The sequence below is a fragment of the Brachycentrus maculatus genome, unplaced genomic scaffold (assembly GCF_059751285.1).
Source record: "Brachycentrus maculatus isolate JH-2025_06_01 unplaced genomic scaffold, ASM5975128v1 h1tg000370l, whole genome shotgun sequence".
Lineage (NCBI taxonomy): Eukaryota > Metazoa > Arthropoda > Insecta > Trichoptera > Brachycentridae > Brachycentrus > Brachycentrus maculatus.
Window position 1 is genome coordinate 508,803 of NW_028281119.1, and position 17,494 is coordinate 526,296.

The 17,494-nt window shown below is 32.7% G+C and overlaps 1 protein-coding gene across 2 annotated transcripts in view; it reads left to right on the forward strand.

The window, feature by feature from the left end:
* Tmtc3 (Transmembrane O-mannosyltransferase targeting cadherins 3) overlaps positions 1 to 17,494 on the forward strand; it is a 216,022-nt gene that overhangs the window by 175,288 nt on the left and 23,240 nt on the right. For both annotated transcript variants that reach the window (XM_088270039.1, XM_088270040.1), the window contains exon 4: positions 11,685 to 11,784. In XM_088270039.1, coding sequence (XP_088126165.1) covers positions 11,685 to 11,784 — 100 coding nt within the window. The remainder of the gene's footprint in view (positions 1 to 11,684; positions 11,785 to 17,494) is intronic.

The window sequence follows — 17,494 nt, forward strand, 5'->3', positions numbered from 1 at the left end:
AGTTTTTTACTTATTACATTTAATTATTCGTATAATAAATCCAAAAAATTGTAGTATATTCCTTTTCTTTCTTTTTTATCAAACGAAGAGGATAAAACACCACAAATGTTTATGTAAGTTAAAATACAGTTTTAAACAAAAATCACTTCCGTACTCTTTACACATAGTAATAGACTAACCTATTCCTGGCAAATTTTTGTGACTAGCAGTTAAGTAAATATCATTATGTTGAAGTCAATTTATTCATAATAAATATACCGCATGTTTTGGGAAAAAGTCTTACAAAAAGCGATCATTTAGCTCTACTATCTTCAAATCGTAATAGTTTTTCCTTATCATGCGTGTATTCATTTTCAAAACTTTGTTCCTTACTAAAAGATCATTACTTTATTGGTCTTATGTATACCATAAAAAGCATTTTTCTGAAACTTATTTTTAAATCCACTTATATTTGACGTTATGTTATTTAACCATAATGAAAACATTTTTCTAATGATCTTTATTATGCCTGTTATAATTTTCATTTCTCTATCACATATTTGTTCCGTTGATAAAAAAAAATCATAATATTTTTACCGTTTTACCATATAACCATTACTGAAAATCGAACACCGCACCACCTTTATAGCACCTATGGTATGTTTTTACTGACAATAACGAGTGTATTCATTACATTTTCTATTATTAGTACTACTATCATTATTATTCACTTACTTGATGTATTTATATACTTAGTCATCATTTTAAAACATTTTTACTTTATAGATGCAGGAACTTTTCCGTTCGTGTCTTAACGTTTACTGCACCTACACTTATCTATTCCTAAGTACGAGCGGTAGACGAGATATAGCCAGCTTCGTCTCTACCGGGACATCAATATACTAGCTTGTTCATGCAGTGTATTACTTTCATGCTGTCGTAAAATTTTCAATGATATTAGAATGAACCGATTGGAGCGTAATAACGTTAGACTGCATCATCCTTGCGTGTAACGAGATATTTTAATGGTCGCGGTGTGTTTTCATATAACATCGACACCATTACACCTTTACTGGCGTCATTTCGGAATATGGTTCATTGTTCCTCCGATATGAAACAATGAAAAGCTTTTAGCCCCTCTCCCGCCAAGACCTGGCGGGGTGGGGGGGGGGAAGTACCGAGGGTGTATTTTCCCATCTGTATTTTGTGGAATCAACGATTTCGGCATTTCACTGAAATCTGAGGGAGGGTGGCCCGATAAGTTTGTGGACGTGGAATGACATTTCTGTGTTCCTTCCCGGCCGTACCCGGCAATAGTGCGTACTTTTCGCAAATTGAAAATGTGAGTGAAACGCGATAAAAGTGACGGTCACGCGTACATGCCGCGCGCCATACGATGATGTGCGGCTTCCGAGTGTGAACACACTTTAACGTGGATTTAGAATTGTCGGAGAGACACTCTCAGAACATAAGTAAATAACAGATCCTTTTTTTCTACCTCTCATTTTAGTATCGTATATTGATTTTATGTGTAATGTAATTTTACTATAATATATTATTATACGAGTATACCATATTTTCGACGATTAAATCCAAAAAACAAATACTTAAAAAAAGAAACACCTTAATTAATGCTAAGAATCTTAACGTTTTTATAAGGAATATATTAGTTATTGTATTAATATATTATACATGTTAAATTACAACTCTTGTCACTTTTGTGTAAATGTTGGATAGAATATACAATGTTTGAACAGATTAACAATTTTTAGATGAAAATTTATCATCAAAGCTCGCTTTATTAATACTTGCGATGTAGAAATGTGTAATATTGTTGGGTAATGTTCTCGAGCTTGTAATATAATTATTTTGTGTGGGTATGTCTATATATTCACATTCTAGCTCTCCTTCGTATTGTCCGTATTAGCTTCTCACTCGCTTAATGGAAAAACGTTGTGCTCTTTACGTTCCTTCGCGAATAATTGTAAATTATCTCATATATATGATCTTAAATATGATTACTTCACGCATGATTTGAAATGAAAATTCACGCGCTAAATAAATTATTGTAGGTGGGCTTTTATAACAAAATTCTTACATAAAGCGCCCATAAATTTCGTGGTTAAAAAATAATATGTGCCAACTGTGAGAACTCGTAAAACCCTACGCTTACTTAGTGGGGAGGGCCCACTACACCTTCCGTGTGCCAGTCAAAGAAATTACCCCCTTTAATTTATCGCTAGCGGTAACTCGCGTGACCATTATATATTCCGTTGGTGTTTACAAACATCTTTTGATCATTTATATTATTTAACATTAAAAGCGACGAGAAGTAAGCCATACCTAGAACGGTCAGAGCGGTCAATCTGACGAACGAATAAGGAAAATGCTTTTTCCAATTCATGCTTTTTTCTTCCTGTTTTTAACGGAGGATTTTACATTGTGTTTTTATTTTTTTCAAACCTTTATCCGCACCCCAATGGTGCATAGGGCACTGCATCATAAACACGGTGTTATCTTGATCGTCAACACATGAAGAAAAGGTGATCAGCCCTCCGCTTCAGGAAACAGTCCAGGGTAATTTTGAATAAATATTAGGGTGAATTAATCACTTGTATTTATTTGACCCCCCTGGGGTCGAACCCGGGACCTACTGAACGGTAGCCGAGCGTGCTGACCATTACACTACGGAGGCGCACAATTACACTACGGAGGCGGACAAACCGCCTTTGTGTTTTTATTAGAAACAGTCATATTTCAATTTTATTCATTTTGCATTTTTATAGTACGTTTTTTCTACGTATTATTTTTCCGATCACTTTATTTTGAAATTTCATTCGTTGGTGTTTGGAGTGCAATAACCTGATAAAACCATGTAATCAGATTTTCCTTTTTTCCATATCGTTGACGTATTTGCTCCAGGTTTTTTTACTGAAATGTAACAGCTGCCCTTGGTTTTTCATAAGCTATATATTTCAAATCTGATTTTCACTTCTGCTAGTTTTGTTCCCAAATAGCGTAATATAATACCATTATTACATTATAATAGTATCCGACATGAAATTATTTCACAAACATGCCATGTCGTTAGGGAAAAACGTAATACGTGTGAAATGAAAATGGTAAAATCTAACCTTGTCACTTCTCAACTTTAGCGCCCACTAAACCATTACGTTTGTAAAGGTTCAACATTTCGAGTTTATAATATTTCACCCTTAAGCACTAAACAATACAAAAATCTTATAACTCGCGTACACATGCGCATACCATAAACTGTATCAGAGTAATTATTACTTGATTCGTTTTTATTTTCTATTTACGTATCCATGTATCTGAGTCTCCCTCCGTAGTGTAATGGTCAGCACGCTCGGATACCATTCTGGAGGTCCCGGGTTCGATTCCCAGAGGGGTGTCTGACAAATATAAGTGATTTTTTCACTCCAATTTTTATTCAATATTACCCTGGACTGGTAACTGAAGTGGAGTGCTGATCACCTTTCCTTCGTGTGTTAACGATCAAGACACTACGTTTATATGATGCAGTGCCCTATGCACCATTGGGGTGTGGATAAGGGTTCGAATGAAAAATGTATCTGACTAGTTACATATAAACATGCGGATATTATCATCATTTCTTTTTTATGTGTATATAATTAATATTATCCTCTTTTTCATTACGCTTGATATTTCCATTTTATCAAAAAACTAAATCGTAAAACTCCTTAAAGACAAATCCCGGATTATTGCTTGTAGTCGCAGATCTCGTCATCAATCGGCGAATTAATACCTTTTTGTATGCTTCGTCTCTATTCTTCTCCTATTATTGCTTTTATGCTCTAACATCAATTTACTGGCACTTTTTGTGAAAGGGATAAGTAGAATAGCTTTCACGGATAGGTAATACCCGCCCTTTGTCATTCCATTCTGTTTTTAGCGAAAGACATTTTTTCCCATTTAATTTTTATAAAAGCGGGGAAGGACTGCCTTCTGCGTATATTCATTGTGTACCTGCCTACACGTATGCTGGACGAATGTGGTAGTTGGAAACTATGAGTGTTTTATGATACGTACGAAGAAGAATCTCTTCGTAGAATATATTATTTGATCAACATTATAACGGGTAATATTTTATCACATATCGCCAAACTTTTCGTCGGTTCTACAAAAACAGCTCATTTTCTTCCAACTCTCGTTCCTCGTGAATTATAGCCAAGAAGTTAGATCATATTTTAGTGTCTCTTTTTCTCTGTATGAATTCTTTTAATACGGGTTAAAAGTTTTCATTGTTCCTTGGGCGGGAGTTTGTTATCCGTCCATCTGCCGAGCCGGGACCCGAACCCGTCTCCCGAGAGGTAACTGTACAAAAAGTAACATTACTCTCACGTCACGAAGGTCGCCATGATGAATAGCGTCACGCAGTTTCCTGGCATGACTACAGTATTAGGGAATGTGTGCCGGGGACCGCCCTGACCCTGCCCGGCCGAGGGGTGGGGAGAGGCGCCAAGACGGCAACTAACTACCCCCTGCTTCATCGCCATCGGTCAGCCTATTGTCAGTGCGCGGATACACAACCCCTAAACCCAGACTCGAACTTCCATTTTCTAGCTTCACTCGTTTATTCACGTGTTTATATGCTATTTTCCACACTCCGAACCGGATGGTTATATCGTAGTCGTACAGGAGAAAGTGACCAACTAACAAAACGTAAAATGTTCGGAAGGGCCATTTAAATCATTTTTGCTTGGCAAGAAAATAAACATCAATGCAGTGTGTTATTTTTATCAAGTCAATATATTATACTTCCAAGTTTAAAATCCTTTGGGATTTTTTTCAGGGCAATATTAAGCTAGTAAGATATCAAATAGTCAATTATAACGTTTTTGTAAAAAAAATGCACTTGGTCACTTTCTCCTGTATGACTACGATATATTAGGTTGACGCATAAGTAACGTCGTATTTTTACGTAGTCTGTGGTAAAAAAAAAATACCAACTGTGTTAACATATGTTTTAATAGTGTATTTGTATCATATAAAGGAGGGTGTCTTCTAACATATTTTTTGGTTTACTGTTAGCGGTTGAGCTATACAGAGCCCTTGTAAATTTTTAAAATGTCAGAAGAGAGTGCATATTCGACACTTTTGCTAATTGAATTCGATTAAAGCCACAGTGCAACTGAGTCAACCAAAAACATACGTGATGTGTGCGGCAGAGGTGCTATCGACGTTCGAAGCAGTCAACGATGGTTCTATAACATTACATGGTATCATTATATGTATGTTAATATTACATCTCTTTATCATTCATCTTTCACTTTGTGTAATACCACTTTAAAAAACACTACTTTATTACTACCGGTTTTATAATCATTCCATTTACATTTATTCTATATTTGACCTGATGATTGATGTTCAGACATCTGTCTTCTTTCGTACAAAAACGATAGATGCTTTGTCTCAAGTTGAGACACCTATAATTTAACATATATTGATATATCATCCGTAGGGTGAATATTCCAGTGTCCGATTTTTTTTTATGCAAGCTTTTTCAATCTCGCATGTTTTTGTTTGTTTACTGACGCGCGATAAATTTATACATCAGACCGATTCGTGCGTTGTTAGTTTGTCTATAATACTATTTTTAGCAAAAGGTTTATATCCCCTTCTACGCTTATATTTTTCATTCGTTTTTATTTCTAGGATTTCTCGGATAGTTTGACAGGCATTCAATTACCCTGTCCGACCCCTGACCGCAGAGGTCGTGTATACAAATCTTAATGTCTGACGTATATGAAATATTATTTAGTTTATCTTTATTGTTTCATGTTTTTATTCCATTAATCAATTTGCCAGGGCGCGCCGCACCCTTTCCCTGTATTAAAGTATTATTACCTCCGAATTCCCACATTTAGGGTCACTCGGGTTACGCTTATTCTACCAAAAGTATTACGTGTATTTCTAACAAGTAAAGAAATTTGTTGGATATTTGTAGGACTTCTACCTAGTTCTTTTTTTTTCAGCTTTTTTAACCCTGCACTGCCCAACATAGGTAATTTGCTACATTCTAGCAAAAAGTATAAGTATGGTTACCATTTCTGGGCATTTCAACAATCAGCGTATTACATACAATATATTACTTATCATATAACTTGACGACCAATTTATTTATGTATTATATTAATTTTTTACATATACTTGACTACGTTTCACCATAAATAATCGTAATTTGAAAATATGTAGTTAAATCACTTTTCACAAATACAATTCCTAAATTATCAGTATCTCTTTGAAAGGTAAATAGTTTTGTTTTTCTTTTAATAAAATAATCGGTAAGAACACATTATAATGATATTCAAAAATAGTTGTATTTAAACTTCATATTATAAGTTTTTTCTATTAAATCAGAAAGTGTGCGTATAAAAATAAAGGACAGTACAGGGTTAAAATATTATGTATTTTCTACATACTACAAATACAAGTCCAGTTATTTTTTTCATGCGATGCAAATACCCTCATTGGCAACATCTCTACCCCATTTAGGCAATTCTTTAACTCCGAAGTGCCTTATTCGTAACATATGCAATATATGTACATGTTAAGTATGTATGTACATAATACAAAACCTACTCATTCCGAATTCCGTTAAGTGTTTGGTGACATCCGAATTAAACGGAAAATAAACGTGATCCTGTTCTGATTGAAGTAAGTTTCATTTTGTTGCGAGTTTGTGCGACTTGTGCATAATGTCTAATTAAGATAGAGACCCTTGATTTACGATTACTTTGTCCTTACCACAAACTACCCTTTCCCTGTTGGGTCGTTACTTCATGTAGCAGCTTGTAATTTACGTATTAATTTTAACCCTTATCTTGCACGATCTCTATCAAAGTTCACTTCAAGTTTAAATTCTTATTTTAAAAATGTTTTACGTCATTAAGACTTACTTGGAAATCGTTCGTCCCGATAGAAGATAATATCACGACTGGGTTGAGCGCGTTACTAAAAGTACGGCTTCCTTTCGCTAACATTTTAAGTACGAAGGAGAGAATAACGCATTTTATAGCTCGATATTCTTATTTACCTTAGATTACGCCTTCTGCTCGGCGTCGTTCCGCTGTCGCTCTGGCCCATTCCCGACAATTAAAACCGCGGTCTTCTGGAAAATTCTACCACCGTTTGCTCGTAGACGGTTCATTTAAATGTTGCAGCATTTTATAATTCCTGAGCGTCCATTTTAAATATCCCCACATTTCCAAGATGCTACTGTTTGCGTACCTCTTCATTATTTGATCTGGTTATATCTTTATTTCAGAGTGAAGATGTTTATGATAGATATATTTCTAATATATTAAGACGTTAAATAACATACATATGGCGAGCTCTCATCGTGAATCGTTCCGTATAAATAATTATATGCGTTGTTTTTTATTAATCTCACAAATGTTGTAAATAATATGATTTGATCAAGAACTTTTTGATTAATAATACTTTTTGTAAGATATGCAACTTCGGGTACCCTAGTCTTTTCTGGTTTTCTATTTTTTCTACAGCTCGTATTTAAATATGTACACACATATATATATATATATATATATATATATATATATATATATATATATATATATATATATATATATATATATATATATATATATATATATATATATATATATATATATATATATATATATATATATATATATATACATAAATATAAATATGTATGTATGTATAACTACAAAAAAGTGATTTAATATTTATTTCCTTTTATTACTGTACTTGTTTGTGATATGTTTATATTGACTGCTGTATCCGAATAGGTAAGCAGAGTAATTTCACGAATGGGATGTGTTATGCTGCAGAAACAATCCCATCGCTGGGCAATGTTTCAAGACTGTTTCGGGTTATTAGGGCTCAATGTTCCGTGCCCTTTTATCGCATAGCCCTTTGGAACTGCTAGGACGATTAAAGATAATGATATAATTTTGTGTACTAACGCAATGCCTACTACTTGTTATTACATAGATTGAAATTGGCCTTAGAAAGCCAATGTAACATTATGACGTTATAACATTATTACATTATATATATATATATATATATATATATATATATATATATATATATATATATATATATATATATATATATATATATATATATATATATATATATATATATATATATATATATATATATATATATGTTTATATATATATATATATATATATATTATATATATATATATATATATATATATATATATATATATATATATATATATATATATATATATATACATGTGTATATATATATATATATATATATATATATATATATATATATATATATATATATATATATATATATATATATATATATATATATATATATATATATATCTGATATTGGTGAGAGCTTGATTTTTTTATCGTACGAGTATTTCATTTAAATAATTCTATGTCTAAGATTTCATCATTGAAGTTACTATTTTGATAACGAATTTTTCGTCTCCGTAATATATTTTACGATTTATCTCTTGTACTTTATTTCATGTTTAATATAAAATGCCTTAGACGTGTTGCGTGTGGTTACTTTATGGAAGATAAATTGCGTTTTATTATTGCGTTCATTATTCGTTGAATTATCTCCCTCGAATGTCCAAGTTGAAGTAACAAAAAGTAAAACAACATTCGTTTTTACAGCCGCTTAATAGTGCCTTTAATACTAAGTAGATACAACCTTAATTTGGTGTGTTGTATAGACTAGAATAATTTAGTCCCTTTTGTGTAGCTTTTTAATTAAGACGGCGATGTTGGTTCACCGTTAAATATAAAACAACTCATTTTATTCCTTCACTCGATAAGCTTACAAACTATACGAATAGGTTTTATTACTACAATTATTTCAAATGGCGATACGAAGCGTTTTTACTAACTTACATTTCTTTGACATCCCTGCAAATATGAAGAAGAATATGGAAGTCTGGCCATTTACGGGGCTGACGACCATCATAGGCTGTTTTAAAAGATCACTGATACACACGTGTAACATTCACCTATTCTACCCAGGATTGACAACCACACGACTCAAATTCTTGGGATTTCTACATGTTCACATACATGAGAAACGCTAGAAAATATAGTTTTTTTTTTATTTTACCTTATAATTTGACCAGTGACCATTTAAAACATTTTGAATGAACAAGTATTTATACGCAATCAAAAATTTTATAAACTAAAATTTTTGTTTTTTAAAGAAATATTGTATTTCAATATTATCATAAATTATTTGACTAGTGTACAGAATATATGATAAAATACTAAAAAAAAACATCGCAACCTAATCATACATTATTTTTAAAAAATGCTATCGTTTTCTGGCTAAGAGGAGTTCTAGAGAAACAAATGGTACAAAAATTAAATTTGAATAATAAATCTTGGTGAATTGATTAGAAAATAGTTAAATCCCGTTTATTATTATTGGACATTGACAAAATATACTTTACTTCCTTTTTCCTAGTTTTTCACATGAAGTAAAAAGTTGAGTATGCAAATGGAAGTTAATAATTACTGCATGTGTATATCGTTTAATAATACATTAACGTATATTGTTGATTTGATTGTTTACGGCTGCACATTTGTTCTGATAAAATGATAATGGTGATTTAATAAATATTTAAGCGAAAATCTTCTCGATAATGGGAGCGAGCAAACTCAGCCCCAATCAATGGTACGTTTTATCATAGTACTCAACTTTTAACTTAAAACTTCGAAAAATTAATATCCGCAAAACGCTAATAATAAGGCCCGAGCGATTTTCTGCCATTAATAAAGACTTAAGTTTTATCGGTTCCAATCGACAGCTGTTGTGAAAAATTCTTAAATTTCCTTTTTTCAGAAATGCCTGGAACGTCAAATTGGAGGAGATTTTTTCTGCTCGCATAGCCGACCAATCAGACGACAGTTCAGTTTTCCAAACAAATGTAAAACTGATGGATTAACGAAATCAGAGCAGTGGTATTGACGGCCTTAACATGAAAGGTTTTGAAATTTTTATTTCAGAAGTCTTTCTTCGTTTCGGCGTTCATATTTTTATTACGTCGTTTTGTCGAACAACCGACATTGAGTATCGAAGTTACGCAAACTTATTTTAATTAATTTCGCTGGATTATATGTTTTAAGCAAACACGAAAAATCTACGAAATTGGATTTTTGTCCATTACAAATTTACATTAACTTGCCTCGAGCTGATTTTCAAATTATCATATACCAATCTCTTATCAGAAATTTGAAAGGAATTTTAATTATGTAATTTTAATTAATTGTTTATCATCATGATTTCTAGCAGTTTTTAATATAGGTAATGAAATTTGTTAGCGTTTACAGAATGTAGTTACCCATGTTCCGGGGACGCTAACGTAGTATGGGGTCGCGTCGATGTAATAATCCGATCCGTTTTTCCGATTTACGGGCGTCGGCGTCGCGAGTCTTTCCCGGCTGTTTAGGCAAATTGGCACACGAGGCCGGTTACGGTGGAGTACTATAAATGTCATCTGCATACAGATCATGTCTACGCCTTACTCCAGATATCGGATGGAAATTTCAAGAACGCGCCCTTCGAGGGATAATTGCATTGATTTCGTTCGTCGAGTTCACAATTTGAATCTGCGTGATGGAAGGGAAGTTTGGCGGAAACGATGATAAGGGTGCGGTACGAGAAGGGCCTCGGGCCTCCTAGTGTAGTGGGGTGAGTGACGCGAAATTGATGTCTTTTTAAGATGGGCAAATCAACATTCAAATTTTAATCGTATTCAATATATATTCGGTCGCCGTGAGCTGTGAACCTATACCTATATACCTATTTAATTTTCAATGATTTATTACATAATGATGCTTTAAATTAATATTCGTGTTTTCTCTACCGTATGAAGGTTCAAATGTGTTTATAAGTACGAAATTAAATTGTTTTTATCGACAACAATTTTTCCTCTTGTTTATGAAGTAAACGTAGCGTAAGAAATCTAAATTTCCCTTCGATGTTTATATTTGCATTGGATTTTCTGTTTGTGTAAGGAAATATTTATGGCGGCAAGTTAGAATGGAGAAAAAATCCGTCCGTTTATTGCGTTCGCCATGATTTCATGTTTACTTTTCCCGGCGAGATGGGAACTTTTATTGGGTGATTTTATTTATTTCATATTTCCCTTAACTTTATACATCGCTAGCTTTTCTCTAAGTAATAAAACTCGCTTTTGTCACGAACTATTTTTATTTTTCTAATATTAACCACCACATTCGGAAACCGAGCCTCTGCGGTGGCAGGCCCTGCTGCTTGGAAACGACTACCCTCAGATTTGAAGATAATCAAGAATACCAACCAGTTTTTAAGACTCATCTTTTCAAATCCTTGAAATTAAAATTTCAAATCACACGTTTAAAGCCCCGTGGCGCTTTCTTCTTTCGAACTGCGGAATGGAACAAATGTATTACATATATCTACATTTAGTATATTACAAGATTCAACAAGGTAATAAGTTAATACATATTGTAGTTATTGCAGTAAATATATAATATAAAAACATATTAGATAGGTATCACAACATAAGTTAGAAAAAAATTAAAATAAGAAAACTAAAAAATATATTTTTCCAAGAATATTGTGTGGTTCTTTCTCTCAAATTTATTTTTCTTTTTTCTTTTCTACAGGTGACTGGTGTTGTGGGACGAGCTGAGATGCTGTCATCTGTCTTCTTCCTTTGCGCTCTCATCTGCTACTCCAAGGCTGCTAAGAAGAGAAGAGTAACTGGTCAGTTTTACTTAAACTATTAGCCATATAATTAAAAAAAAACAGATTCTTGCCAACGTGATATTCGGTCATAGATTCAATATATATTTTCTACTTCTTACCCTTATCCCCACCCAATGGTGCATAGGGCACTACATCAAATTGATGCGATGTTAATTTAATCGTTTATTATATAACAGCAAGGTGATCAGATCAGTGTTACGCTTCAGGTACCAGTGATAATTTCATTAATAAATATCAATGTTAAAAAATCATAAATATGTATACTGACCAAACCTGTAAGTCGGACCGGGACCTTCTTCCAGACAATCGTGCTAACCACTACACTACGGAGGCGGATTTATATGACATTTATTTATTTTCTGAAAAATAAAATATACATTTAAAAATATCTGTATCGTTTATTTTTCGTTCATAAATATAATGTCAAGTTGTGATTATATTAAATTATTATTAAAATTTTACAAATCAAACACATAATAAGGATGTGCTACACCAAACTAAGTATTCCTTTCGACTTTCCGCGCTTGCCTTCTCGATTAATCATCTGTTATGCGATTTACCGAATCTTATAATCAGAAACACATCGAAACACATCGACATCTTTTACGTAACACCGAACGAACACTCACAATGACGTTTTTGAAAACGCTTTCATTAATATGTGGCGACCGAGATGCCAACAAATTTTGGCTATACCACATCTCCCTACGATATTTATTGAAAAGTCTTATTTGAAATTGTCTTGTTAGTAATTAAAATCCCTTATCCGCACCCCAATGATGCATAGGGCACTGCGTCATATAAACTCAGTGTTATCTTTAATTCAATTCAATACAATTTATTCAATAAAAAAATAATATATACATAACAAACAATATTCAAGGCGTATATATTAAAAGTAAAAGTAAGCAAGAAGACTTAAAGGTGTAGAAGAATCCCGCTTCGGAAAACTCCTTCGGACACATGGAACAGATCAATATCCAATGTGATATTGTTCAACATAGCGGTAGCTCTTCCTACAGGCATAACCATCGGCAGGTTGGTCCTGTGTATAGGAATGTGAAACAATCTATGCCGACGCTGTCTTAGGTAACTATTGATCGTTTACACATGAAGGAAAGATGATCAGCCTTCCGCTTCAGGTACCAGTCCTGGGTAATAATATTGAATAAATATTACAGTGAAAAAAATCACTTATATTTATTTTACCCCCCTTGGGAATCGAACCCGGGACCTCCAGAACGGTAGCCGAGCGTGCTGACCATTACACTAGGCTTGTTAGTAATACTCACTTGTAATGATTAAGATGTTGTTTGTTTCGTAGAACTTCATGTTTGATTAAAACCTATTATTTTTATGTTTTTCGTCGTACTATTGAATAATTAATCTATATAAATGCAAAATAACTAATAACTCAAGATGTTTTTGTAACCCCATTTTGCAGTACGTATTTTAATCATACGTCTACAAGCTAAAGCGCGTATAAATTTGTTATTCTATGTATATAAATTACAATAAGCACCCACTATGAAACTGTGCTCACTAATTTGAACGTGTTGCTTCAAAATGATATCCTTGCTTTATATTACAACAGGTAAGTATCATGATGCTGAGAGAAAATTAAAGACCAGAAAATGAATTTACTTGCTACATGTAAACATATATATGGCCTAAAAACCTCATTCGACAGTAATAGTAATTTGTAAAAGTATTTTTCTTACAAAATTTTCAGTGTGTTGAAATACTAGTAATTGAAGTTATTTTTTACATAATTTTTCTGTCAAAAAAAATCTGTAAAAAAATAAATCCCAATAAGGGATAATTCAGATTTGAGAACAAGTATTTAGACACACTCAAAGTATTGTAAATAAATTAATAATATTATAAAAATTTCAATTCACTTTTTCGAGTATTTCTCAAGTGTGTGAATATAATCCAGGATTCGGACCTCACATACAAATGTAAAAAGTCTGCCGAATAAAAGCTTTCCTCATCCCACCATATATGGCTATTGTGAACTCGCGTATACTGTGTTACGAATTTGATTAATATATCTAGAAGTTTAAAAAAATTGAGTTGTGTGGTTGTCAATCATGGGTAGAATTGGTGAATGTTACACGTGTCTGAAGTGATCACTTTACTATGCCTTTGACGGTCGTAAGCCCTGTCAATGCCCAGACCTCTACATTCTTCTTCATCTATGTTGAGATGTCAATAAAATAATGGAAGTATTTTCTTTTTTCGTAATTACCAATGCGTAGTACATTTTCGGAATTGATCTTGACTTCTGGATATTCTGCGACAACAACTCGGCGATACAATATAAGGAGTACGAGGAGTACGAGTATATTGCAAAGCTACCAATGCTTGTATTCGAGTAGTCCACCCGCGATCAACTATTGAATTTACAGCCCTTATTACTGAAAGCTTGCAACCGAGTGCTAGGGATAAACCTTTTGTTCCACCGTTCCGTCCCTTTGAGCTGATAATATTTTAACCAGTCGGGATTGGCATTTAAATGTCGTATTTGCAATCAAATTCCAATAGCCATTTCCCCGCCTGTGAACTTTACCCGTTTCTCTGGAATGATTGACCTTTTGACTATATTAATTCCAAATAAATTTATACCGGAATCATTGACCATATCATATTGCCTATTTACCGCCTGCTTTGATGCACTTCTTGGATCACAATATATATTTTTATTCGATCCATTCTTTCTTATTTCATCGAACTGAAAATTTTAACCGTTTTTTTGCATGGTAACCAAAAGCAGTTGTTAATTTTTGTTATTTAATATTCAAATAAATAGTGTGTGTAAAACTTCATTATTTATAGCGATAAATCTCAATTAAAATACAAGTATACATACTTAAGCGTCGCTTCGTCTTAACCAGTATGTTTTTTAATATGGGTTTAATCGTTCTCCGTATTAATATAATAAGGTACTTCATTAATTGAAATATACTAATTTCATATATACTCATAAATATACACGGTTTTCTCCATTGCACACTGATTTCAACTTTTGCTCGATATAAAAAATATATGTATTATACAGATATTTTAAAGATGACAATTTATAACCGTTATGATATTTATGGGTGTTGTCATTTTTTTCTTTTTCAATATTCTAATATTTTATAGTTCTAGTAGGCACAGTAGATATCATACTTGTAATAAACTGTAATATGTAACTTTAATTTTTCGGCATAAAACAGGGTACCATTTTCAAATAACAACGTTGTAAAATGACTTGAATAAAAAAGAAAACATTTGTTAGGTGACATTCCAAAAGACTTTTTACCCTTTTTTTCTTTTCTTTCCATCGATTCTCTACGACTACTGCACGATCGTGAGAACATCAATCTCAATATTCTTTCCTAGAAAATGCTACCCGCAAGTAGGTGTACATTCTACACTCGGTCCCTAGTATTCTTTCCTTTCCTCTACCCTGGGGGGTAAATCTCTCCACGTTACCAGGAGAGCAGCAGATCAGGAGGGTAACACAAGTTTACTCATCGATTTCTTCACTCGTCACTCTCTTTCTAATTATTAAATTAAATTAGTTCCATTTGATTGTGCCTCTATTTAAAAAATGCATTATTTATTTTTATTTGAATATGTGATTAATTCCCTATGCACAACTTTATTTTATTTTATTTTATATTTTGTGATTTCAGTTGGATTTGTAATAGAGTATCTTGTTTTTTTCTTGTATTATTATGTCCTCTTTTAGTGGCGCATAAGATACTGCTATATAATTACATAAACTTGATTACCCACGGTTAAAGGGAATACTGCATTGAAATTATTAAGCCCATCTCAATGCGCTTTACGTTTTGTTGAAATAATTGGACACTCTTTTGAAATATTTTCTTTGGGAGGATTATAATCAATTTGCTAGAATTTGACTTGCCTTAGTAAAATTTCCTGGAAACTGAACAGCCCTCAAATAAGAATATCTGCTTATGTTTTTATTCCCCTTCGATTTTACATATTCTTCAAATCTAATTTCATTATTTTTAATTATAATAATCGATCATAATTTAGCAATATTTAGAAATACGTATAAAATGAAATATCAATATCATTTTTAATTTTATTGAAAATATGATATCGCGAGTTTTCAATTATTTTCTTGTGATCTACTATGCAATAGAACCGTTACTTCACTTACACAACACTTTCTTGAAATTGAACTTCCACTCTTCGTACTTCACCTGTCCTATACCATCCATGTACAATTTTCCTCACTTCATTTCCTATTTTCCTCCTTTCATGCTAAACACCCCTGAGTATTCCGATCTGTTGGTAAGAATAGCAATGCGGTATTACCCACCCTATACTGAAGTAGTAACTTTATTTTTGACTCTCGTCTGTTATTTTTTAGGTTAGGTGGGTATCTAGCTTTGTTTAATATTGTAAAAATATTCCACATCACGCTACAAATATTATTTTACAAAACATTCGATAAAAGTGTCAATAAATCAAAAAATAAATAATGAAAAAATATTTTTATAATATAATAAGATAAAGTTGTGTATTAGTTTATGACACAAAAAGTTTTTTCTCTGCAATATTTTGAATCAATTGCCTAAAGGTACCATATCTTGGTCACGTAGTACGAGTGAGAATTACTAAGTACTTTGGCTTATTCTCAGAGGTAAGATAGAAGAAAGACGTGGTCTTGGCAAAAAGCAAATGTTTTAACTTTGAAATGTTCGCGACTGGACTAGAATTGGACGAGTCCAGGAGCTGTTGTCCACGAGTCGTAGGACTTTCGCCATGCTGATCGCCAATGCCCAAGGACACTAGACAGGGTACTTAATGAAGAAGTGGAATCAATCAGTTAGGCTGAAACAATTACCCTTTTCAACTTTTTGTTCCCAAATTGCATAAAAATTTTGATTAAGAATTTTTCACTACATTTTAATAAAAGTGTTAAATAAACTCATTTTACGATAATTTTCTGCCATATTAAAAAAAAAACTTTTTGGGCTTCTTCTCCTTCTTCTTATGCTTCTTATTTCCATCTTACACGCACACAAATTGTGAAATACATGTTCCTATACAACTTCTCAATATTTCATTCTCATTTATTTACTAGCTGTATCTCGCATTGTGAAACATAATCTTTTATTATTTTATGCTTAAGCTTTATTCACACTGTCGCCAAAACTAGTATTGTTATTTAAGATTTGCAACTTTGCGACTAACGGCTGCAAATGAAAAATCACTCTCCTCTTTGTTGACTGATGGGATACGGAATAATAGTATGTGCTTTATTCGGAGAATATTCCTGGTTTATTCTTCTGGCTCGAGAGTGTCAGACGGAATCACGTCTGGTTGTGAAATTCATCCTAGTTTATATGTCAAATATTGCCCTTTACAATAGAACATTCTCTTTTCTCACATTTTTCTCCTACAAGATAGACGGACCGTAGACCATTATCCCGCGTGTTTTTTTTTGTTTACGAGAATTTCCACAAAGCCTAATTTGAAGCTAGTCGGTTCCAGCACTGATGTCTGCAATAAATTGACACTTTGGACCTCTAAATGATTTTCCGACGGCTTTTCTGTTTACAGTTTTTTAGATCTTATTTTCCATAGGACCAACTCTTTTTTTTAAACACATATGCACTATTCTTTTTTTTTATATTTACGATTTATACTTCATGTAACTTTCTCAATTAAATTATTGTGT